General features: G+C 40.7%; 1 protein-coding gene, 1 long non-coding RNA gene and 1 pseudogene across 2 annotated transcripts in view; 2 read left to right on the plus strand and 1 right to left on the minus strand.

Annotated features, from left to right (window-relative positions):
* Positions 1-4,108: 4,108 nt before the first annotated feature.
* On the minus strand, positions 4,109-8,909 carry LOC147321530 (NLR family CARD domain-containing protein 3-like). Its single transcript, XM_086305576.1, has 3 exons — positions 8,633-8,909; positions 4,366-6,136; positions 4,109-4,286 (listed from the first exon to the last, which is right to left on the minus strand). Exons 1-3 carry the CDS (start codon positions 8,907-8,909, stop codon positions 4,109-4,111), a joined length of 2,226 nt encoding a protein of 741 aa, XP_086161702.1.
* A 2,791-nt stretch (positions 8,910-11,700) lies between these two features.
* Positions 11,701-24,344, plus strand: part of LOC147321531 (uncharacterized) — a 13,323-nt gene continuing 679 nt past the window's right edge. The window contains exons 1-2 of the long non-coding RNA XR_015130983.1: positions 11,701-12,747; positions 16,007-16,102. This is a non-coding gene — a long non-coding RNA (uncharacterized LOC147321531). The remainder of the gene's footprint in view (positions 12,748-16,006; positions 16,103-24,344) is intronic.
* The window catches only part of LOC147321532 (sterile alpha motif domain-containing protein 3-like), a 3,712-nt pseudogene continuing 290 nt past the window's right edge, over positions 20,923-24,344 (plus strand).

Here is a 24,344-nt window from a genome sequence, read left to right on the forward strand (position 1 = left end):
TTCCTCCAGTCAAGTCTTTCCCGTATTCAGCAAGTGAAAATAAAATAAACAATAAAAGGTGAATCAAATGGACCATTATGGCAAGGCTGGGATGGTCAGTTTGGTAAAGTAAATCCGTTGGGCATCTTTCTTTGCCTTTAGACAATAATTCTGATGCAACAGAGCCAAACGGGACAGGCAGAAAAAAAAAAAAAAGTTTAAATTTGTTCAGTATTGAACAGCAGAAATGAGGTTTTCTTTTTGGAAGAATGTAAAAGGGGAAAAAAAAAGCGGCCGACAGCCTGTAAGCAACAGTAGACTTGTGCGTAACAAGCAAGCGAATAATGAAGAAAGGGAAACTGTTCGAGAGAGAGAGAGAGAGCTGTGCATCGCGATGGAAGCAAAACAGTAAAAGAGTGAATCCATGACGATGTTTATGTGAAGCGTAGTTTGGATCTTCTTTTGCTGCTGGTTCGGTCAATATTGTTGGAGAGACATCAAACTAACAGCTTTAGAATCAGCGCATAAAGGGCGTGAACACAAAGCGCCGACAGATCAGAATCAGCGAGCTGTCGGCTTTCAGCCCCGACTGTGAGAAAGGCGACATCTAACTGATCCTGATCCGCGGGTCACGCTGTGTGTTTGTACCTGCTCTCATTTACTGTCTTAGCTGTTTGGTGGTTGTTGAAATTTTGTGAGATGTCACCACAGATTCTGGCATTTCGGGCAAAATAAATTTATATTAAAAAATCGATTCGGGATTTTAATGAATCGATTTTACGTTATCCAAGCCAGAATCGATTTTAATTGATGAATCGATTATAAAAACCCACCCCTATTATATAGCGCTTTTCAAGGCAACACACGGTGGTGTTTTTTCTGTAGCCAATTTAATGAAAAACCTATAGATATCTTCTTAGTATATTTTCATAGTATAATCTTCACGTGCTTCATCCGAAGCACACTTTCTGTGTACTCACTCCCTAATTTATAGCAAAAGTATTCACTCACTGTGTCTTTACTGTTTTGCTAGATTAGCTTAGCTTGTAGCTCGCTAGCACCATGGCCTCTTCACCTGACCCTCCTTCACCTGTCCCTCCTGCACTTTCCTGCTCATTGTGTTTAGTTACTCCTCGGCCTACAGTAGTGATACCTGTAACAAATGTAGCATATTTGCAGATCTGAAGGCCAGGGTCGCACCCTTGATTCACCCATAGCTAGCTAGGCCGCTGTAGCTGGTGCAGCCAAAGGTAGTGTCGCCCCCCCCTGGCAGACCCCAAGGAGCTGGGGAGAGAGGACGGCTGGAGCTGTGTCCCAATTCAGGGACAGCACGCTTTGGAGTGCGCATTTGTAGAACGATTACATCACAATACAACAGCAGTACAATACAAAGTAGAATTAAACAGTACTGCAGTAAAGGTGTTGTACTTATAGAAATTGTAAACCATAAACAAACAAACATTATTCAGAACCTACAATATACCAATGCTAGGGGGAGAAGTACAACTGATTAAGCCAAAGAGTAAAGGAATTGAAGAATCTTCCTTTTTTCACATACAACCATAGTTTTTATAGCTTTTGGGTTAGTAGAGTTCTTAATTGAACTAAGATATTGCAAAAGCTCATAGGAAAATACATCAAAAGAGGGATGTCTTCCTAAACATTTGGATTTGTGAATATGAATTTTAGCCATTAAGATTAACAAGTCAATCATATATCTGTTATCAATGTTGAATTGTATTTGGTTTTGGTGGAGACCAAATAATACATATTTCCAAAACAGTGCAAATCCTTTAAATACATTTTCTGAGACAAATACTAGATTCCTTGCGAGTCTTACAAAAGCTACAGTTTGCATCAATGTCTAATTTGAATTTGCTTTGAAGATAATCTTTAGTTGAGTAAATTCTTTGTATTAATTTATAAAAAATGTCTTTAACTTTGTTGGTAATTAAATACTGATTAGGTAATCTCCAAACTTCATTCCACATAATATCATCAGACCACCAGTTCCAGAAAAAAAATTACATATGGTAGCATGGTTATACTATTCTGAAATAAAGATCTGATAGATTTATTTTTGTTTTTAGAATGTGTTTAGAAAAGCATATCTTAACAACAATAGTTTGCATTGGAGATGCCAACGGCCTGTGGAATGAAGTGATATTAAGTTGATTCTTAAAAAGGATACAAACCCCTGATGGTATTGAGCCAAATACTTTAGTATATTCATCACGATTTATAGTTAAATTGAAAAGTAGACAAAGTTATTCATAGGAGAAAAGCGTACCATTTGAATCGAATAATTGATTGACTAAAACAATGTTATTCCGAAACCAACTACCTAAGAAGAGAGATTAAGTAGGATATCGTTGTTATTCCAATATAATAACTGTGTGGACTAAATGCTTGTAAATAAGAGTCCATGCTAAAAAAGCTTTGCGATGAAAAGCAGAGATTTTTATAGGGATTTTATCAATATCAAACTTACAAGTAAGTAGCTATAGTATTCCAAATGGAAGTAGGATTATTCATTAGATTTTTTAACCAATTTATTTTGAATGTGTTATTTAGAGTTTTAAAATCTAACACATTAAGTCCTCCATTGACATATGTGTTTATAAGAACTGTTTTTTTAATGTAGCGTGTCCTATTTTTCCAAATAAAATTGAAAAGTAACTTATCAACCTCTTTCATGAGTTTATTATCGAGGTGCAATGCCAATGCTGCCTATGTACGACGAGAGCTGCCTTCTGCTTTAGTTGTCCCGAAGTGTACTCCAAATGCGCTCAACAAATGTGCCCTTTATTTCCCCAAATTAGAAGTGTGGCCCGGTGTAGACTTCGTGGCCCAACCTATCCTACAATTCATAGCGCGGCGGTGGGTGTGGATATTTTGTTTGGAAAAAAACGGCGGATGCCTGAAGCGGGGCGGCCGAAGAGTAAACTTTCAAAAGTAAGTACTGAATATTATGTCACTTATTTATGCGCGAATGTTTAATAACGAAGATCATTAAAACATTATTGTTGGTCACATGTCGGCAAAGTCATGTGACATTAGTGATGTTTGTACTAACTTGGTTTTAAAGCCTTTAAATATACGCCTTCAATAGTCGACCTTAATCTTACAGAGATTGTGATGATTTAGTGGATAATTAAAGTCAGTCATATATCCACAAACACAACAAGCTGAAAGTCAGTGATGCTGCTCGGTTTGCAGTCCTGAATATCACGGCACAAGCAGGATTCACTGCACTGTTAATGTTAGCTGTGTTATATTGCTGCCTCTGTTCGGTGGTGTCGAGCCAAACGGACTTTAACGTGTGTTTGAACGAGCTGACGGTTCACTCGTTAAGCTGAAAGAAAGATGCTTTAATCACAGCAGTCACATTGTAATGTAAGTCACATAATTTGTGTGGCATGTTATTGAATGCAGAACAACTGATTGTTCTGTAAAAAGTTTGAAATGGTTATTAAAAAAAAGGTAAATGGCTGCAAATAACTTGTGCGTATGATTTTAAAATTGACAATTTATATTTGCATTTAAAGTTATGAAATATGATTCATTAAAAAAAGTGCCCCTCCGACAGTCAAAATTCGTACTTGTAACTTGCAGGTTTTCTTGGCTAAGTCCACACACAAATCGTTTTTACACACACACAAATTCTTATTACACATACAAATCCTGATTTACAAGTACAAAATATTTATGACCACATTTTGAGCCCATATAACCCCCCCCCCCACACACACACACACACACACACACACAACCAATTAAGAAGGAGAGTAAACAATGTGAGCAGAAATTAAACGGTAGAAATAAGTATTACATAAACAAAAGTATATAATAAATAAAAGCCAGGTCAAAAAAGTAAGTTTGGCTTCAAAAGCATGAGAACACACTCTGCTGTCTTCAGGAAAATCAGAACAGAAAGTCATCTACATGTGGGTTTAGTTCTGACTTTAGGGACAAGTAAAAAAAATAAAATAAAAACATCTGTCCAGACAACCTGACAGTCAAATATATAAACTCAGGAACTTAAAGGATAATTGTGCTGACTTTGAACGTCCGCATCAAGATAAACTTACAGATTTAAGAGTCAAAAAGTGTCAAAAAGTCTGTATCCTTACCTGAGAGTTTCAAGTTTACAGTCAGGACTCTTTAGTCCAACACAAAGCAAATCCAATCCTGAATCCTGCAGGTAGTTCGAGCTCAGGTCCAGCTCTCTCAGATGATTGGATGGGGAGCTGAGAATTTCAGACAAAGCTTCAAAGCTTCTTTTTGAGAGTTTACAATAACTCAGCCTGAGGAAGAATAACAATGGAGACATATTATTTTCTTCATCTAGCATTATTAAACATATTTGTTCATAGATTCACTTACAGCACTTTCTTGGAGGCTTTGACCACTGGCAGCAGCTTCAAAAATGCCTTCTCTGAACCAGAGTATTTCTTCAGGTCAAACACAGCAAGATCTGATGACAGTAAGACGAAGACCAGAGCCGACCACTGAGCAGGAGACAGTTCATCTGTGGAGAGACGTCCTGATCTCAGGGACTGTTGGATCTCCTCCACTAGAGAACGATCATCCAGTTCATTCAGACAGTGGAACAGATTGATGCTTTTCTCTGCAGACAGATCGTCACCGAGCTTCTTCTTGATGTACCGAACTGTTTCCTGATTGGTCTGTGAGCTACTTCCTGTCTGTGTCAGCATGCATAGGAGATCCTGATTGGTCTGCAGTGAAAGACCCAGGAGGAAGCGGAGGAACAAGTCCAGGTGTCCATTTGGACTCTGTAAGGCTTTGTCCACAGCACTCTGGTAGAAGTCTTTTACAGTAAGTGTTTTCTGGAAGATTTTAAAGAGAGGAGATTGTTTCTTAAGCAGGTTGACTCCAGAGTTGATGAAGGTCAGATAGACATGAAGAGCAGCAAAGAACTCCTGAATGCTCAGATGGACGAAACAGTAAACAACATCAGTGAACATGTGGCACTCATCAGCTTTAAAGATCTGTGTGAACACTCCTGAGTACACTGAGGCTGCTCTCATATTGATGTCACACTCTGTCAGGTCTGATTTATAGAAGATCAGGTTTCCTTTCCACAGCTGATCAAAAGCCAGTTTTCCCAGAGACTCAGTGATCTTCCTGCATGAATCTGTCTCAGCTTCTCCATCATATTTGATGTCCTTCGTTTTTAGGTGAAATAGCACAAGGCGTAGGTAGAGCTCTGTGAGAGTCTTAGGCAGATCTTCACTCTCTTTGTTCTTCATGACAAACTCCAGAACTGTAGCAGTGATCCAGCAGAAGACTGGGATGTGACACATGATGTGGAGGCTTCGTGATGTCTTGATGTGGGAGATGATCCTGCTGGCCTGCTCCTCATCTCTGAATCTCTTCCTGAAGTACTCCTCCTTCTGTGGGTCAGTGAACCCTCTGACCTCTGTCACCATGCCAACATATTTATGGGGGATCTGATTGGCTGCTGCAGGTCGTGTGGTTATCCAGAGGCGAGCAGAGGGAAGCAGTTTCCCCCTGATGAGGTTTATCAGCAGCACATCCACTGAGGTGGACTCTCTAGGGTCAGTCAGGATTGTAGTTTTGTGGAAGTCCAGAGGAAGTCGACACTCATCCAGACCATCAAAGATGAACACAACCTGGAAGTCTTCAAAGCTGCAGATTCCTGCTTCTTTGGTTTCAGTAAAGAAGTGATGAACAAGTCCCACCAAGCTGAACTTTTCCTCTTTCAGCACATTCAGCTTTCTGAAAGTGAATGGAAATATGAACTGGATGTCCTGGTTGGCTTTGTCTTCAGCCCAGTCCAGGCTGTATTTCTGTGTTAGGACTGTTTTCCCAATGCCAGCCACTCCCATTGTCAGCACTGTTCTGATTGGTTTATCTCTTCCAGGTGGGAGTTTAAAGATGTCTTCTTGTCTGATTGTAGTTTCTGGTCTGTCTGGTTTCCTGGATGCTGTTTCAATCTGTCTGACCTCATGTTCATCATTGACCTCTGCAGTCCCTCCCTCTGTGATGTAGAGCTCTGTGTAGATCTGACTCAGGAGGGTCGGGTTTGCTGTTGTAGAAATCCCCTCGAGCACACACTGGAACTTCTGCTTCAGGTCTGACTTGAGTTTGAGCTGACACTCAGTGAGAATCTCTGCATGAAGATACAGCAAATGACACAAATGAGAAAACTGCATTCTGGTTACTGTGGTTATGTGTTCAGTTCACTGGACTCTTGGTGTCATGATCCGAGTGAGTCTGAGTAACTTTCCACAGCATCAGCTCTCCTCCCCTGGGTGGAGCCCTCCTCACTGCTCCTCACCTGTTGCCAATTACTCCGGCAGTATTTATGAGCAGCACTCACAATGAACCTTCTCCAGATTGTGTGCTTAGCACAGTCAGTTCTCTGCCTCACATTTTGTCTTGTGCTCCTCAGCTTGTTTCACGTAACCCTCTTTTCCTGTTCCCTAGTCGGCACCTGGATATATCTTCCAACTCTCGCCATAAGTCACGCCTCAGGATTCTGGCCTGCCGCTGCTGGTAAAACTCACTCTTGCAAACTGCCCTCCTCACCTGCCTGCCTCCCTGTGCACCCACATCTCACTCTGTACCCAGATTTGATTCATCTCCTCCTCCAGCTGATCTCCACCTGCAGCCACGTAAGACCTCTTAGTTTTTAAATCTTGGACTCATTCACTACACTGTGGACCACTCTGATTATTATCTCCTTTGTTCCAGTGATCCTGGATCGTTTCTATCCGCCCGTTTCTGCCCCTGTTGTTCCTTTGACCTGCCTCAGCTTATGTTCTGGCCTCAGCTCTGCACTTCTCATAATACCTCGCTTGCTGTTGAATTTAGCTGTGATTCAGCTTTCTCTGTCAAGAAATCTAGTAAAATACATTTCTGTTAAAAGTCACTCAGCCTCTAGTTTTTGGTTCTGCGCTTGAGTCCTTTTCATGAGCCATTGAGCCCTGACACTTGGGTTATAACTGAGGGCAGGTTTTATAGAGACACATTCGATTTAATTATGTTTATTTATACAGCACCAAATCAATACTAGCAACATTTCACATATTACATAAACAACACTATGGAGCCAGTAATGAATAAATATGTAGAATAAATGAAAGAATTTCAATTATGAAAGTTTTTTTTTTAATTCCTCCAAATAACAACAACAGTCACCCCAATGTGCTTTATATTGTAAGGTAAAGAACCTACAGTAACATAACAGACAAAACCACAACTATCTTTTTGGGTCCTGAAAACTGAAGGCTCTGCCTCCCATTCTACTTTTAAATACTCTAGGAACAACAAGTAGGCCTGCAGAGCGAGAGCGAAGTGCTCTAATAGGGTGATATGGTACTACAAGGTCATTAAGATAAGATGGGGCCTGATTATTTAAGACCTTGTATGTGAGGAGCAGGATTTTGAATTCTGGATTTAACAGGAAGCCAAAACAGGAGAAATATGCTCTCTCTTTCTAGTCCCTGTCAGGACTCTTGCTGCAGCATTTTGGATCAGCTGAAGGCTTTTCAGGGAGTTTTTAGGACTTCCTGATAATAATGAATTACAGTCGTCCAGCCTGGAAGTAATAAATGCATGAACTAGTTTTTCAGCATCACTCTGAGACAGGATATTTCTAACTTTAGAGATGTTGCGCAAATGGAAGAAAGCAGTCTTACATATTTGTTTAATATGTGCGTTGAAGGACATGTCCTGGTCAAAAATGACTCCAAGGTTCCTCACAGCGTTACTGGAGGCCAAGGTAATGCCATCCAGAGTAAGAATCTGCTTAGATACCATATTTCTAAGCTTTTCAGGGCCGAGTACAATAACCTCAGTTTGATCTGAATTAAGAAGCAGAAAGTTAGCGGCCATCCAGGTCTTTATGTCTTTAAGACATTCCTGCAGTTTAACTCATTGGTGTGTGTTATCTGGCTTCATGGACAGATAGAGCTGGGTGTCATCTGCATAGCAGTGTAAATGTATGCTATGTCTTCTAATGATGCTGCCTAAGGGAAGCATGGTAACGGGAGCGTTGCCAGCAGAAGGCTGAAGTGGAATCTCCCAGAAAGCTGCAGAAGAAAAAAACGTGAGCTGAGATTTCAGTCAAATAAGGAGAACTGTGGCTTTCCTCCAACTTTTGACCAATCACCTTAGTGTCCGGTTTATCAACCATAATAAAAAGCATTTACTGTCTGGGCATTTTTTTTGTTTGGGTCTCCAAACAGCAGGAAAAAAATGGCAGCCATTTTTTTTAACTGTACCTTCAACAGGTAAATAGATTTAAGAAAAAGCACTTTGATCATATTTGTGACGTGTCCCAAACTGTTGTTGTCGCCTCATTTATGTTGATAAAACAGCTCTAAAACCAATCGGACAACATAAATCTTTAAAATGGGCAGAAAACCTGCTGCTGGTCCCATTTTAATCAAACCAACCCAAAGAGCAGATATTCATGTACACAGGAGGTTATTTGTGCAGATGCATAAAACACAAACTGTTGGCTTTCTGCAGTCTCTCACTCCTGAAAGTGTTGGCAAGTGTTTTGGATTTATTATTTATATGGATGGTAATGGCACCTGTGTAATGTTAACTAATGTTTTTATTGTTTATGTGTTTTTTGTTTAGTCATTCCCTGACTTACCTGTGGGTTCTGGGATGGTTTTATTTAAATTCTCCAACAGATCATTCTTGTTTATCTTCCCCAAAAGCTTCTTAGTGACTTCAAAAGTGTTGATAGAGTAGGTCTCAAACATCAGATCCACTACTTTTGTCCTCTCTGCATTCTCCAGTTTACTCCCTGGGATTGCTGGTAAACCTTTTACAGACCCTTTGTTCTTCAGATGCCACTTGAATTTTTCAAAGTCTTCACGTTCCAAATCCTCCAAAGTCCCCAGAAGGATTTCTTTAGGTGTCGTCATCTTTTACCCTGTAAGGATCCGATAAACACAAAGACTGTAAGAACAGCTGGAGAGGTAATTGTCTGATTTTAACAATTTAACATGATTCTAACAGCAGTTCATCACTACCACCAATAAATTTCTAAGGCTCAGATGCAACAAAATTGCACATAAAGAAGTATCCAAGTAACACTTTGCTACAATATAAAACAAACTATATAAACAAAGAAAATATATAAACTAAATATATACACTACCCGTCAAACGTTTTAGAACAGCCCAATTTTTCCAGAGTTTTTGTCACGGTTTGCGAGCCGTGTGTAAATTATTAAAGGACCCTTTATGCAGGCAGCTCAGATGCAAGTGAGTTTATTCATCACATGGTGATACAAACAGAAATGGTGAGGGTGAGCATGGAAACTAAGCAAAAACCTAAACTGGGAAAACTAACAGTATACGAATATGAAGAAGTACACGAAGGGAAGACGAAAACACGGAACACAAGGGGTGGGAGCAAAACACCACAACACATCACTATATAGACAGTTACACAGAGGGAGACACAGAGGGCAACAACACAGGGCGGAACAAATGGACAGAGAAGACTAAACACAGAACAGAGTCCACAGAGAAACAAGGGGGCAGGGAATCCAAACCTAGGAAGCATAGAATAACTCACAAACAAAACGGAAATAATACAAAAATCACAAAGAAATGAAAACACTAGCTCGGGAGACCCAGGACCCTGACAGATAAGCAGACGAACCAGCAACTAACAGAGGCAAACACAAGGCTTAAATACACAGAGGGATAATGAGGGAATGAGACACAGAAGGAGGACACAGCTGGGAGTGACTGACAAGACGAGACAGAGGAAACGCAAACTAAACACACTGACATCATGAAATCAAAGATTAACAATACAAAACAGAAAACACTGAGTCACAGACCCAGGATCGTGACAGTTTTATTGAACATATCCTTTTTATTTCTCATTGCACTCTGAAATGAAAGCATAGTACAAATAAGCAGTTGGAGTTAAAAATAAATCATGAAACACATTTATAGACCAGAGGCGGATCTAGAGAAATTTCCTTAGGGTGGGGCGGGGGGGGGGGCAAATCAAAGCCTTTTTTTTTTTCAAACACATACGCAGGTGGTTACGCATGGTTAAAATGATTCAAATGCAGTAAGTATACACATTTTTCATATAAATATAGTCTATAACTTAATTATTGTCTGTAGCCCACATAATTACACTCTTTAGTTACATAAAACATGTGAGTTTTGATGTTATGTACTGTATAGCCTGTATAATAAATAAATAAATATGTAGCCCAATGAGTATAAACTCCAGAAAGCTACACAGCACGGGGCGCTTCATTTACAAACACAAGTCTAACTTAAGTTTCACTGTTTTTTGTTAGAAAACAGTCACATTGTTACAGCTTAAATTACACAAAATGTCAGAAATCTGCACTGTCATGCACAAACATGTAAACCTCATTTTTCATGATTTGTTGGATTAACCGACTGAGGTCTGAAATACAACTGGACATTTTTGATTCCTTTTGAGTTTACGTTTTGTGGGATTATAATATTATTTTATGCCATGTTAGACCCCTAATTAAAGATTGTGAATTATTATGTAGTCTTAGTTTGCATTATTCTCCTGAATTAGAAGAAGCTGATAACTATTGCATTAGTTAAACTGATTTGCATTACATTAGACTGCTGATTTATTGTGGATGAATGATATTGTTTTATGATGTTATAAGAAATACTGTTTGCAGAAAGTCATCGCCTTATTTGTCTGATTAGAAGAGAACATGCTGGAGTTTTCTGCCCCATCTCAGCAGGAGCAGATAAACAGGGAGCCAAGGTCGTAGCTTAGGCGCTGTGTGAGAGAAAGCATGTGAATGTTTAGGCTTTTATGATAAGGTGGAGGCACCAGAGGCTATAAGAGTTTGATCAATGCTCCACCATATTGAGATCTGAGGCTGTCTGCGTACGGCACCCACGCGTGTGATTATTAAAATCATCGTTTGACTCAACCCTGCCGCACCAGTGTTGTTATTTTGGTTTTTCCTCTTGTATCCATCCCCAATATTTGAATCCGTAACAGTTTGTATTTCACCCTCAGATTGTTTCATTTTATTTTTTTCCCCGTTGCCTTGTTTGGTATCTTTTCAGCTCAACTGAATTTAGTTGTTTTTTCACTGACATACTGCATTAGTATTACTGATCTGAAATCACACAAAGAACCTAAAATCCTAGTAGAATTTTTTACTGTAAAACCCCCCTACAGACATGTTGAGTAAATATAAATTGTACATTTTGTAAACATATACAACCATTTATCTAAAAATGCAGCCAATACACCTGCCGTTTTTTTTTCATTTTGTATAAGGATTTAAAAACCTTACTAAAACTAAAATGAGAGAACAATCAGGTGTTGCAATAAGATGCCCCACAAATGATGTGTGCCAGTAAAAAACAAGTTTGTCCACCAAAAGACAGAAGAGCACAGGGACAAACCTGCAGGCCTGACAACAGCAGGTGTATCACTCCGCTGGTTTTCTACTTAGTGACAGTGTTTACGTTGCAATGGTACAGTCATTAGTGCCCTCACTGACACACTAAGCAAAACGACTACACAAAAGAACAGCTACACAAGACAAGACAACACACTAAGTAAACACTCCACACTAAACGTCACAAATCTCCCACATCTAAAAACTCTCTCTCTCTCTCTCTCACTCGCTCGCTCTGTCTTGCTGCTGTTACCGTCACTCCCAAAACTTTTCCCTCTTCCTAAACAACAAAATCCCACATGTTGACTTTTTTTTTTTTAAATTGGTTGACATGGTGGATTTTTCCACCGATAGGAAAGAGGTGGCTTTTTTCTTTCTTTACTGTTTTCGCGGCGTCCCTAGAAAACGCTTTAAACCCACACACACAAAAACGTGACGACAGTATTTAGAAAAAAGCGTGGCTGATACAGTAGACTCTGGAATAACCTCCCTGTTCATATTCGTACTGCCGAGTCCATCCAGTCTTTTAAATCACGTCTTAAAACTTATTTTTTTACTTTGGCTTTTGATTCTGTCTAGTTGGCTGGTCTAGCTTGTTTTTTGTTACCTATTGTTTGTTGTCCTCTTTTATTGTTTGTTTTAACTGTCTCATGCTTTACTGACTGTGAAGCACTATGGTCAACACTGTTATTTTAATATGTGCTATATAAATAAATTGTGACTTGATTTGATTTGATTTTGATTTGATCTCTCTGTCTGTCGTGTACTTCCTGTTTTATTTTGTAGGTCTGTGCCTTATGTCTGTGCATTCAGCTCTGTGCTCTCCCTGTCTCGTCAGTGTAATCAAGCTGTGTCTCCCAACTGTTTCCTCTTTGCTCCGTTCACCTCTTGTATTTAGTGTCTGCGTCTTCCCCTACTCGTTGATGCATCGTACCCTCACGTTAACTGTGTGTTCCGTATGCTAGCCTGCCTGCCTGCTTCGTTTGTTTTGTATAGGGCTTTGGAGCGTGATGTCACGGGGGTGGGCGTGGAAAGGATTTTGGCCCGATCTGCTATTTTGGGGGTCTAAGTAAGGAGCGAAAGCATAGCCATGGTTCGTACTTGCTGTGTGGTCGGCTGCAATGTTCGATCTTACGACCGGCATGGGAATAAGTTTGAATTGTCTTTTTATGCTTTCCCAACCTGGAAGCAACATGAAGGAGCTCATGTATCGGATATTACCAAACGAAGGCGTCTAGCCTGGATAGCAGCCGTGAGACGAGCTGATATCAAGTTCTGTTACGTCTCCAGATATCAGCTGGTGTGCTCAAGACATTTTCATTCCGGTAAGTTCTAAATATGTTCACATCACACTTTATAGCTGAATAATATCATCGTTGGTGGTCTCGGAAGTTATAGAAATTGCGATCAAACATCGAATGGAGTGACTTGATTGGTTGATGTAAAGATAATAAATGAAATGAGACAGGAAGGACACAAATTGGCGTTAATAATTTGCTCGATTATCAATGTGTTAATTTGCATCTACTTTACAATTACGGGCATATAATATGATAACGATATTTTAGCAGTTCAATGATAAATGTATAACATTAATTATGGTGGGTGGTGGAAAATGGCTATTTCACTCGATGCACTCCAGCTGACTTACTTTGACGACGTACTCAGAGTTTGGCGGTTGAAATAGCCAAATCTTGCACGCAGCCATTTGTAAATTGGATGTGCGCCTCCAGTGACTTGTAATTACGAAACTGGTTCGCTGTGTAAGCGCTTACTCCACAAACAAGATAGGTGAAGATATCGGGGTAGGACAGTGGCGGTAAGTCGTCTGGGTCTTTACTCCACTGCCGTATTTCATATGGGTCCAGATTTGCGATGCACTCTATTTTTTTCAAGTACCGCTGCTTCGCCTCTGGACGCAATCGGTCTCTATACCGTCCGTTTTCTTTTGAGCTGTTTTTAAGCATGTTTCTTGTCGTCGTTGTTCCAACACAGTGTGTTTGTTTTGATTCGTAGACCCTGAAAATGGAGCTGCGCTCCCACAATGCATTGCGGCGTGACGTCAACTCCAAAGCCCTATTCTCAGTTTAGTTAAGTTTCTGTTCTGTTGCTATCCAGCAATAAAGCTGAGTGCTTTGAGTTTACGTCTGCCTCCGAGTCTTGCATTTTGGGTCCTTCCTCCCTGCCTGCCTGCACACAGCCAAGAGTTGGTTCCAACAACTTAGTGATTTTTACCAGCAGTCTTAGTTCAGGTGTTGTACAGCCTGTTTTAAACATGCTGTTGTACAGCCTAAAAAACCTGATCAGGATCCTCTGTCCGCTCAAACTTCAGGCCTATTTCAAAGCTTCCCTTCCTGTCGAAGATTTTGTAAAAGATTATATTTGTTCAGCTGCAATCTGTTGTAAAGGTTTCAGTCTGGTTTTAAAGCTCTTCACAGCACTGAAACTGCACTCGGAAAAGTTCTTAATGATCTTTTATCAGCCACTGATCAGGAGACTCAGCTGTGCTTTTGGATCTGACCGGTGCCTTTGACACTGTTGACCACAGCATCTTGATGTCACCATTGGAGCATAGCGGCATCAAGGGCGCTCTATTAGACTGGTTCAGCTCTTTTATTAAATCGCATTATTACATATGGGGCTCATATTTGACGGCAGTTTGACCTTTGAAAAACAGCTGAGCTCAGCTGTACAACGGTCTTTCTTCAAACTGAGGCTTTTATCTAAGGTGAGATCATTTCTATCTTTTAAAAACCTTGAACGGGCGATCCACGTTTTCATGACGTCCCAGCTGGATTATTGTAACTCCTTATATGTTGGAGTTAGTGGGACCTGCCTGGCAAGACTGCAGCTGGTCCAGAAAGCTGCAGCTCGTCTTCTGACATGAACTAAAAGACATGAACATATTTCCCCGGATTAGGGTTAGGTCGCCATGTGAACTCGAGTGTTTCACCCACATCTGTGGCTAAAAATAGACATGCAATAGAAACTTATTATGAGCAGCATGTGAATAAAAATGTCTAGCCACATTAAGACTACACAACCTCCAGTTTGGCACAAAAAAACTGGTAACACAACGACAGTAATGATGATGGTGCTGGCACAGGTTAAGTGGACGAGTGAGATTATTTATATATTTTCTACATTTAATAATAAATGATCTTCTTAATAATTTTATAATAATTTCACCTCCTCACTACGTACGACTCTGGATACTGTAGCTCCTGTGAAAACTAAGGTCTCTAATCAGAAGTACCTGACTCCGTGGTATAATTCTCAAACACGTACACTAATGCAGATGACTCGTAATCTGGAGAGGAAATGGCGTGTCACAAATTTAGAGGATCATCATTTAGCCTGGAGAAATAGTTTGCTGCTTTATAAGAAAGCCCTCCACAAAGCCAGAACATCTTACTATTCGTCACTGATTGAAGAAAATAAGAACAACCCCAGGTTTCTCTTCAGCTCTGTAGCCAGGCTGACAAAAAGTCAGAGCTCTGTTGAGCCAACCATCCCTTTAACGTTAACTAGTAATGACTTCATGAACTTCTTCACAAATAACATTGTAACCATTTGTTACGCCCCCTCGAGGGCAGGAGGAGGTAACACAACAACTCCAGAAACTCAGTACAAGTGTGATACGCTGAGACAAGTTTAATGGCAGCTTTCTCACAAAAACAATGACACAAATTCATACAAAATAAAATGTGGGTGAGAAAGGGACAGTTAGGTTGTTCCAAAAAAGACAAAACCAAAACTTAGCTGGGCTCTTACCCTAGAAAAATAAGGAGGGGGAAAAAAAGTCCTAAGTCTCAATTCAAAAAAGGCTCAAAAATTACATGGGTGGCACCAACCTACTTACCTAATGTTTCTAGCAGAAAAGATTCTACGTGAGTAAGTATATGGGGTCCCCAGACTCACCCTCTTTACTCCCACCACAACCTTCAAACAAAAGAAATGCACCAGAGGAGCTCCACACATGTGCCAAACAATTCCAAGCAAAGAAGAGTGTAGGAGCCATTCTTGGGTTAATACCTTATGTGGTCACTAGAGGTCACCTTTTTCTGTTTTGATTATGTAATGTAAAGGTATTTAAGGTAGACGCACGTAATCGGCGTCAGGTGTGTCATTAAGAAGGCAAACAGTTTGTGATCGTTGCGCTGTTATGCTAAGTCAATACGGAATAAAGACCAAAAAGGACAAGATACATACTGCTGGATTTATTGGACTGTGAACTTAATTGATGCATACCAGTGACATCGCGTCACCCCCGTTAATGACCACCTCAGTGGTTTCAAGCGTAGGCTTAGCCTCTACAAAGAGAGAGACACACCCAGCCACGGGCATACATGCCAACCTCCCGATTTTTACAGGAGAACCCCGAATTTCAGTGCCCCTCCCAAAAATCTCCCAATTTTCCAGATCAGATTAAATAAAATTAGATTAGATTAAATAAAACTTTATTAATCCCCCAGGAGGGTTCCTCCGGGGTTTTCACACACCTGAATAAACTCAACAAGAAAAGCGATTAAACAGAAGTGTGAGATGGTCAAGAATTTACGCCAGCGTCTGGTTATCTTTCAGATAGCAAGGAGCCGATGGCAGAGTTGTGGATATTTTGTTCGGGGGAAAAAACGGCGGATGCGTGAAGCGGAGCGGCCGAAGAGTAAACTTTTAAAAGTAAGTACTAAATATTGTGTCACTTATTTATGTGCGAATGTTTAATAATGAAGAACATTAAACATTCCTGTTGATCACATGTCGGCAAAGTTATGTGACATCAGTGACGTTTGTACTAACTTGGTTTTAAAGCCTTTACTTTAAAATATACACCGTTCAATAGTCGACCTTAATCTCACAGAGATGTGATGATTTTATTAATTAAAGTCAGCATTGAGCCACATTTAGTAATGCCAACAGATTAAACGAACAATATTTGTCTCTTATATATGATACATCTGTATACACACTGTCACAGATACTTGTCTTTGAGTGAAGATTGAAGGTGACAGGAAACATAAATAACTGCAACTTGAATCTTTGACACAGAGTTCAAGCTCACTGCTGTAATATCTCATAATAACCTGACAATATATATAATATTGTCAGATTATATTTACATTACCACAGTGAGATGACTTGAGTCTCATGAACAACATCAGCTGATTGTTATTTACTAGCTAATCTTAAACGACTGTTCAGCACAGAAATGAAGCCCAACAATCATGTTTCACAGTCCTGTGGTCTCAGCCTCAGATACTCATCAAATCACACAGAGCTCATGTAGAAACAAACAAAATATGTTGGTCTTCATTTCTGTCACACAAAGCTGTGTGAAACGTTTCCAGCTGTTAGTATCAAGGTTGCTAGGCAACCGGGGCAGCGCGACGGAGGCTAGATCGCCCATTTCACAAGCCTCTCACTTCCGGCCTCAGCGGTCTTTGAGTACGTGGCCCTTGAGGACCGTTGAGGCTGCGTACTTTAAGGCTGCAGAACATTTTGAAAAGCCTGCAATGCAAGGAACCATTTTTACATTTAAACAGGATACTGAGAGCCCAGTTTACAGACGTAAGTAGGACCTGGACACTGGGATAGATTTTATTGTCACCCAACTGCAAGGGCCTGGGAAGGATCACGGTTATTGGTCAAGTGTTTCGTGCCCACAAAGTAGTATTTTGTGGCCACAATTGATTTATTTTTTGGACTTCGAGCTCGCTCACACTCTGACAGCAGGAAAACAAGAACATGTTACGTTCCCCCCGAAGGGGTCTAGTGTAACCACGGTAACCTCTGACCCCACTTCCGCCAGTCCCTTTATTGTGGCGGGAATGAATCCTGTATAAGTTCCGGGTCAATCAGCTGCATGTCCCTGCTCCTCTGGCTGCTGTTGTCCCTGTGGTTGGCGTACTTGTCAGATATCGACAAATTTTGCACTACAGGCCAGTTGACAGCGTGCAATAACCCGGCCGATTCATTCATCTTTACACTACCTCACACTCGACTCAACGGTGAGTTATTTGTTTGTTTTGTCACAATTAATGTACATGCGGAGCCGCGATCGCACATCCTACAATGCCGGTAAGCTAATGCTAGGCTAGCGACAGTAAGTGCAATTACTAGTGTCATCTATTGAATATTGTTGTTTTTGTTTATTCCATTATGGCCGAATGTTGATTTAACGTATCTAGAGTTGAACGAGTGATTTGATTTTTGTAGTTTTGTCCGTTTTGGATGTTTTTTGTTACTTTTCTGATGAAATGCCGAAACGGCCTATGAGATTTTGCATTGAGTTAAATTCCATTTACATTATTGAATCTGTTGCGCAACACCTGTGATTAAATGAGTTTTGTAAATATATTTAACTTTGGATAATATTTATTAGCTTTAACGCTGATATACTTTGATGGGACCCATGAGAATGTCTTTCTAGAATAGTATTTAGAATGACATTCATTATAAGAGATGATGGTTTATTGATTGTTGTATGAAACGTGGCATTGATTACTTGACTTTGTTATTTATGTATTTATTTTGTCACAGCAGTAGAATGCTGTTTCATTTTCTTCTGTGAATGATAATTTCTGTTTTTTGACCTTGTTTAGGTCAGGTTTTTTTTGTTCTCCCGCGATCAGCCCTGATCAGCGCGAGATGGCGAGCCACCCGACCACCGCTACGTTGCGGTAGGAATTGTGAACCTATGGACTGAATCACAAATTGTTGACACATGACCTATCACAGGTCCATGGAACTAAACTAAATCACATACTGGACTACACCTCATCCCACCTCCTTTTGGAACCTACTAAGCTGTTTTGTATTATCAACATTATTTTTGTTTGTGATATATATGCATATGTTTTTATTTCTTTTGTACATCCGTCTATACACTTCTCATAACAAACATAATATATATATATATATATTTGAGCTCTACTTTTGTTTCCTGTGTTTTATTCACACCCTTAGGCTCCATAGTCGAATCTTATTCTGATAGCTCATCGTCTATGAGGCTGCAGTCAGGCGCCCTGGTCCTTTAACCGCGTTACACTAGGCATGTGAGAGAGGGGACCAGTAACAAATGAGTCCGGAATCAGAATGAAAAAGGAAAACAGAGTTGTTCTGCATCAATAAAGCTTTATTACAAAATGGTACAGGTTAACATTAACTTAAGGGGCCGGCAACGCCGTCTTACCAATAACGCCAAAGAAACAAAGAAAACGCTCGCAGCCACGAAAGGCAGGAGGACTACCAAACAAACACAATAAAAAAGGAGGCACTTCCCACACTTCCTACCCTACTCCCCACCACGGGGAGACACTCTCAGGACCCACAAGCCCGTCTGCTCACTGGTCAGAAAGAGGCTGTCTGTCCAAAATCTAGCACAGAACCGCGTAGAGCCACCGAGGAAAAAGCCACCCTGCTCACAGCTCATCCCCAGTTTAAATAGCCTCAGAGGATGATTGCTGACTGGAGTCAGGTGGCAAACGAGGCTAATCAGCAGCAGCTGTGTCCTGGGGAGAGAGGAGAGTGAGAGAGACAGAGAGGGGTAGGAGTGGCAAGAGGGGTGGAGGCGGGGAGAGTGGGCAAACACCCCACCCACACACTCCCACAGCCTCACAGAACGTAACATTCCCCCCCCCCCTTACATTGAAGCCCTATCAAAACAACAACAACAACAACAACACCCTATTGCGAGCTGCGTGAGAGTGCATCAGCCACTATATTGTCAGTACCTTTCTTGTGTATGATCATCAGATTGTAATCCTGGGCCAGGAGTGCCCAGCGCATCAGTCGCTGGTTGTGATTGTACATCCGGTTCAGAAAAACAAGGGGGTTGTGGTCTGTGAACACGGTCACCGGGGAAGCACTGGAGCCCACATACACTTCAAAGTGCTGCAGAGCTAGAAGCAGAGCTAAGGCTTCCTTCTCTATGGTAGAGTAGTTCAGTTGATGGGGTTTGAACTTTGCAGAGAAATAACAGACCGGATGGCACACACCTTCCTCATCATCCTGCAGCAGGACTGCCCCGGCTCCGGTGGCACTGGCATCGACCTCTAGCTTAAAGGGGCGAGAGAAGTTTGGAGCTGCCAATACAGGGGTGCTGCACAGAAGAGATTTTGCCGACTCAAAGGCATGCTGGCATTCAACTGACCATTCAAAAGGCACCTTTGGGCTACACAGTTTGGTTAGCGGGGTCACGACCACAGAAAAGTTCTTACAGAAACACCGGTAATATCCGGTCATCCCTAGGAACCGCCTTAGTTCCCGTCTGGTGGCTGGACTCGGGTAGTCCAGGATTGCAGCAACCTTCGCCTCCACTGGGCGGACCTGCCCAAACCCCACCTGCTTACCTAGGTAAGTGACGGTTGCCTTACCAAACTCACACTTAGCGAGATTGAGGGTCAACGAGGCCTCGGCTAGCCGCTGAAACACTGTCCTCAGAAGGGACATATGATCTGCCCATGTGTCTGTGTATAGCACCACGTCATCTAGATACACATTGCACTGGGGCACATCTCCCAACACCAACTGCATCAGTCGTTGAAAAGTAGCTGGGGCATTTTTCATGCCAAAGGCCATTACTGTGTATTGCATGAAGTGGTCAGGGGTGACAAATGCAGAAATCTCTGAAGCTCTGGGAGTGAGAGGCACCTGCCAGTAGCCTTTAAGGAGATCGAGTTTGGTGATGAATTTGGCAGGGCCGATGCTGTCAATGCAGTCTTCCATACGAGGAAGCGGAAAAGAGTCAGAGACCGTTACAGCGTTTACCTTCCGATAATCTGTGCAGAAACGGGGTGTGCCATCAGACTTAGGTGTTGGTAGACATGGGGAGCTCCAGGGGCTACAACTAGGTTGTGCCAAGCCGTTTTCTACTAAGTACTCAACTTCTTCTTTCATGACCTCACGTTTGGCGAAGGGGCAACGATATGCATGCTGCTTGATTGGGACTGCGTCTCCAACGTCAATGTCATGCTCACAAACGTGGGTACGCGAGGGTACGTCACTAAAAAGAGACAGGTAGGAGTGCAGCAAGTCAAGTACCTCTTTACACTGGGACGGAGGAAGGTGAGATAGGTTGGCCTCGGCCTTAGCTAAAAAAACAGAATTTGACAACCGCCCACATTGCTGTCCCTCAGAAAGGGTACCCAGATCATCATCACCCTTAACTTCAACACTTAGCAGGGCAACAGGGACTGAACCGGGGAAGGTTGAAGAAGCTTCTTGGATGAGAGATGAAACGTCTTCAAGCAAAGTTCTTTTAAACTCCATGATCCATAAATGCAGAAAGCATTCGTTTCAGCACGAATGCTGCTCTGTTGGCTGCACATCTGCTCACAGATCAACATCATCTGCAGAGGCCCAGCATTCACACACTGCTGTATTTCTACTGTCCACCTTTCTTCTTTGCACAGCACCGTTTGTTCATTCGTTTTTCTCTCTTTCTTCTTTCTGCATGTTTTCCTGAGTGACTTACACAGTCAGAAATAGGGGTACGGAAGGGGTACATTACTGTGCCCCAAGGTACAAAAATGACATTAATACAGTCTAAGGACAAATATTGGACCTCGGGGTAACTATCTGTACCTTTTTTAGTGTCTGAAAGGTACATACATGTTCCTTAATTGTGAAAAGTACTTATTTGTACCCATTCTTTCAAAAGATAAAGTACAGGTTGATTAAGCACTTTTTGATTAGAGTTTTTTTATTTTTATTATTTTTGACAAAAAGCACCCTTAAAAAAAAGCACCCTTATTGAACTCGGAGTGCGAGTTGAGCCCATCCTCACAACATCAAACAAAAAGTAGAAGAAGAAACTCAACGAATAGCTGGTGGATTCTAGAACTTTCTGTAAATGCAGCAGGTGCCATTTTGTTTTATCAACGGAGGGAGATGAATTACGAACTTGTCCGAGGAACTCTTAACAAAAATACAAGAGTGGGGCTTAGATGTCACCGAAGCTGAAGCTCAGCGTTTCAGAGGTAAGTTTTATTTAAAGAAAAATGTAGCATAATTACTAATTATTGGTTTAGCCTAGCTTAACGTATATTAGCAATTTAGCTAGTTTCGGCACTCTCTTAGCTCAAATTATGTCTTTTTACAAACGTTTTTACAAACGTTTCATGTGTAAAGTTGAGGTCACAGTTCTGAAAAATGTGTACACATAGTATTTGTATAAGTTTGAACTTATATATGTGGTTCAGCCACAGTCTATAGGTTCGGTAACCCCTGCGCAGCGGAACGGCGCAAAATTTGATTCCCTGGTAGCTGAATGCAGTTTACCGTTAGTGTATTAATGGTTTAATAAAATCACGTTTTTACATCCATTCCAAGGCCATCAACACACATGGGCGGCTGAATATAACGTCTAAAGGAAATATCTTGACGCCGCACTTGTTTAAAATATAACAAGGGTGTCGCAGCTGGGGTTTGATAGTCCCGTTTTCAGCAATGTGGGAACTTTTTCAGCATGTAATCTGAGCTTGTAATACGGTCCTCCGGGTGTTATCGCTATAAGTAATCGGTCTGAAAGAACAGACGGCAGAAACTGTCGGAAATCTGGAGAAAGGAGTCACCTTAGTAGTGAATATTAACAAATTACAGCATTCTAGTCTTTTTTTTTCTTCCAAACTTGAAAGGGCACAAAAGCATGCTCAGACTCTGCTCTCCTGTGTCCAGTAGTCCCAAACAAACATCTAAATTTAAAAATGAAAACTTTGCATATCGAGAGGATTCACTCTAAAGATTTGGTTTATTTTATTTAATTTACTTATTTTTTTTTAATGAATATTTCTTTGAACTGAAAGAAGTATTACAAAAGGTTTTAATGTGTGTGATATACGGTTTTTACCCATGTAAAAATGTGGTGATAAATATTCTTACATGGAATTTAGAGTTTGTACTACCATTTATCTTGCAGACAATGAGGTTGATGGTGACACAGTTGACTGCGGTCTTACTGAGACTATGGTTGCATACCTTTTCCAAGGATCCTTCAAAAAGCAGGTTAAATTCAACCAATTTGTGTCAAGGATGAAGGAATCTTCAGTGACGCTGACTCTACAGACTGTCTCTCCAGAAGACTGGCAACCATCTACTTCGTCAACTTCAATAAGGTATTTTCTTATTTATAATGAAGTTAGTATGTCTGAAACATACATGTTGGCCGTTATGCACTTTTAGGATTTAGTTAATATGATCATTGTTTCTACCATATGTATTGTTACTGTAGTGTTTTATACTTCAATTCATGCAATAAAAACAAACACTTAACTGTTTTCACAGCAATGAAAATACTTTGAGACTTTAACCGATACGAGTTCTTTGTGATGCACAGATCGTGTCAGCTCTAATTGTATATTTAGTCTTATGTTGGGTTTCTAATCTGTTTTGACTTTCTCTTCTCACTCTTGCTTTCTTTCAAGGGACCATGCGTCCAAGGAGAGGATTTATTATCCATAGACGCCCACTTAAAGGTCTTACAGTGCCAATATCAGAAGATGCAACCAGATACCATGGTGGTTCATAACCATATGCAGCAAACGTTTGCTTGGCGGCAGAAAGAAATTGCAAATGGTATGCCTGTGGAGGATGTGTTGAAGAAGTACCCCTTCTTAGGGATGCCTACTGGTGTAAGTCAGAAAGCTGAATTGAACTTGGAAATAGCTGTCACATTTAACATGTTTATAGTAGTAAATTTTATTTGCCCTTGACCTTGTTTTCTTCATCTGTCCCTCTTTCCTTTTTTTTTTATGTTCATGTAACTTCTTACAGTATTGTTGTTAAATTCTATAAAAAAATAATTATGCAGCACCATACATAATTAATATCAACTTTAGATTATTTCATTTTCATACACTGTTATTTTGTACTGAAAATTAATTAACCAACAACGGGTAATGTAAGCCAGCGATTTCGTGAAGGGCTCTCATGTGTTGCAGCAAAGGTGATTGACGTTACACGAGGGAAAACCCCACTCTACCAGCTCTACCTTGATGCAAGAGAGGAGGCTCTCACTGATGACCTACCAGGTATTTGCTTTTTTTTTTTTTTTTTTAACTTCAAGGCTTCCATTTTATATAATTTTTATAGGTAACTGGAAATGCCAGATAAAATGCATGGGTGATCTTGTGTTGTTTTTGGTTTTTTTTGGCAGATCTTGACACAAGGGCTGCACTTTTATTCCTGCCATACGTCTTCAAGGAGAAACTGGATCTCTTTGTCATACTTGGAGAGGTGTGTGTATTAAAATATTTAGTCTATATAAAAGGAAAACAAATGTATCTTTTGTTAAGAGACTAAGATATTGCTTTCCTCTACCTTCTCTTTTGACTTCAAAGGTTTATCCTAAAACCCCCTATCCAACTGTTCAGCTACTTTATGAAGACTGGAAACCAGTGTTCTCCAGAAGCGCTCCAAACATTGTGAAGTTGGATGGCAGTGAAGTGTGCAGAAGCTCGTGTATTTTTGAAGCAATCATCTCTTCTTTCTGCTTGTATTTTGTCTTCAACCTTGCTTACCCAAAACATCTGAAGAACACCCTGATTTTTCTCCAAAAGTACATTGTGAAAATAGATGAGGGTGAGGACCGGCCTCTACCAATCACAGTCACCAGACAAATAAATCTTCTGTATTGACCACCATGCCTCAGCCATATCAGTGCTCCAAATGTGGCAGAAGAACCTTTAGTTTGACAAAGCTTATTCAGCACATAGGTGATGCCAATTTTGATATAACCTGTGGACTCAGTGACTGCTGTTCTTCCTTCAAAAAATATGAATCTTTCAGACGACATGTGTATAGGAAACACAGAGAACAGGTGTTGTGTTAATATTGACACAATGTGGGTCTTTTGTGGAAAAATTCTCATTCCTCTGTTATATGACAACCATTTTCATTCATACAGTGTTAGAGTTGATAGTGA

This window comes from Aulonocara sp. 'chitande type north' Nkhata Bay, linkage group LG9 (genome assembly GCF_057382095.1).
Source record: "Aulonocara sp. 'chitande type north' Nkhata Bay isolate Kocher_YH1m ecotype deep benthic linkage group LG9, A_spYH_male_GT1.1, whole genome shotgun sequence".
Classification (NCBI taxonomy): Eukaryota; Metazoa; Chordata; class Actinopteri; order Cichliformes; family Cichlidae; genus Aulonocara; species Aulonocara sp. 'chitande type north' Nkhata Bay.

Bases quoted from the DNA above. Each gene is read 5' to 3' on its own strand.
- LOC147321530 (XM_086305576.1), bottom strand. From the start codon at position 8,909: ATGACGACACCTAAAGAAATCCTTCTGGGGACTTTGGAGGATTTGGAA. The intron at 6,137-8,632 runs GTAAGTCAGGGA...ATCTTCATGCAG, and splicing joins AACCATCCCAGAACCCACAG to AGATTCTCACTGAGTGTCAG. The intron at 4,287-4,365 runs GTAAGTGAATCT...ATTCTTCCTCAG, and splicing joins AAAGCCTCCAAGAAAGTGCT to GCTGAGTTATTGTAAACTCT.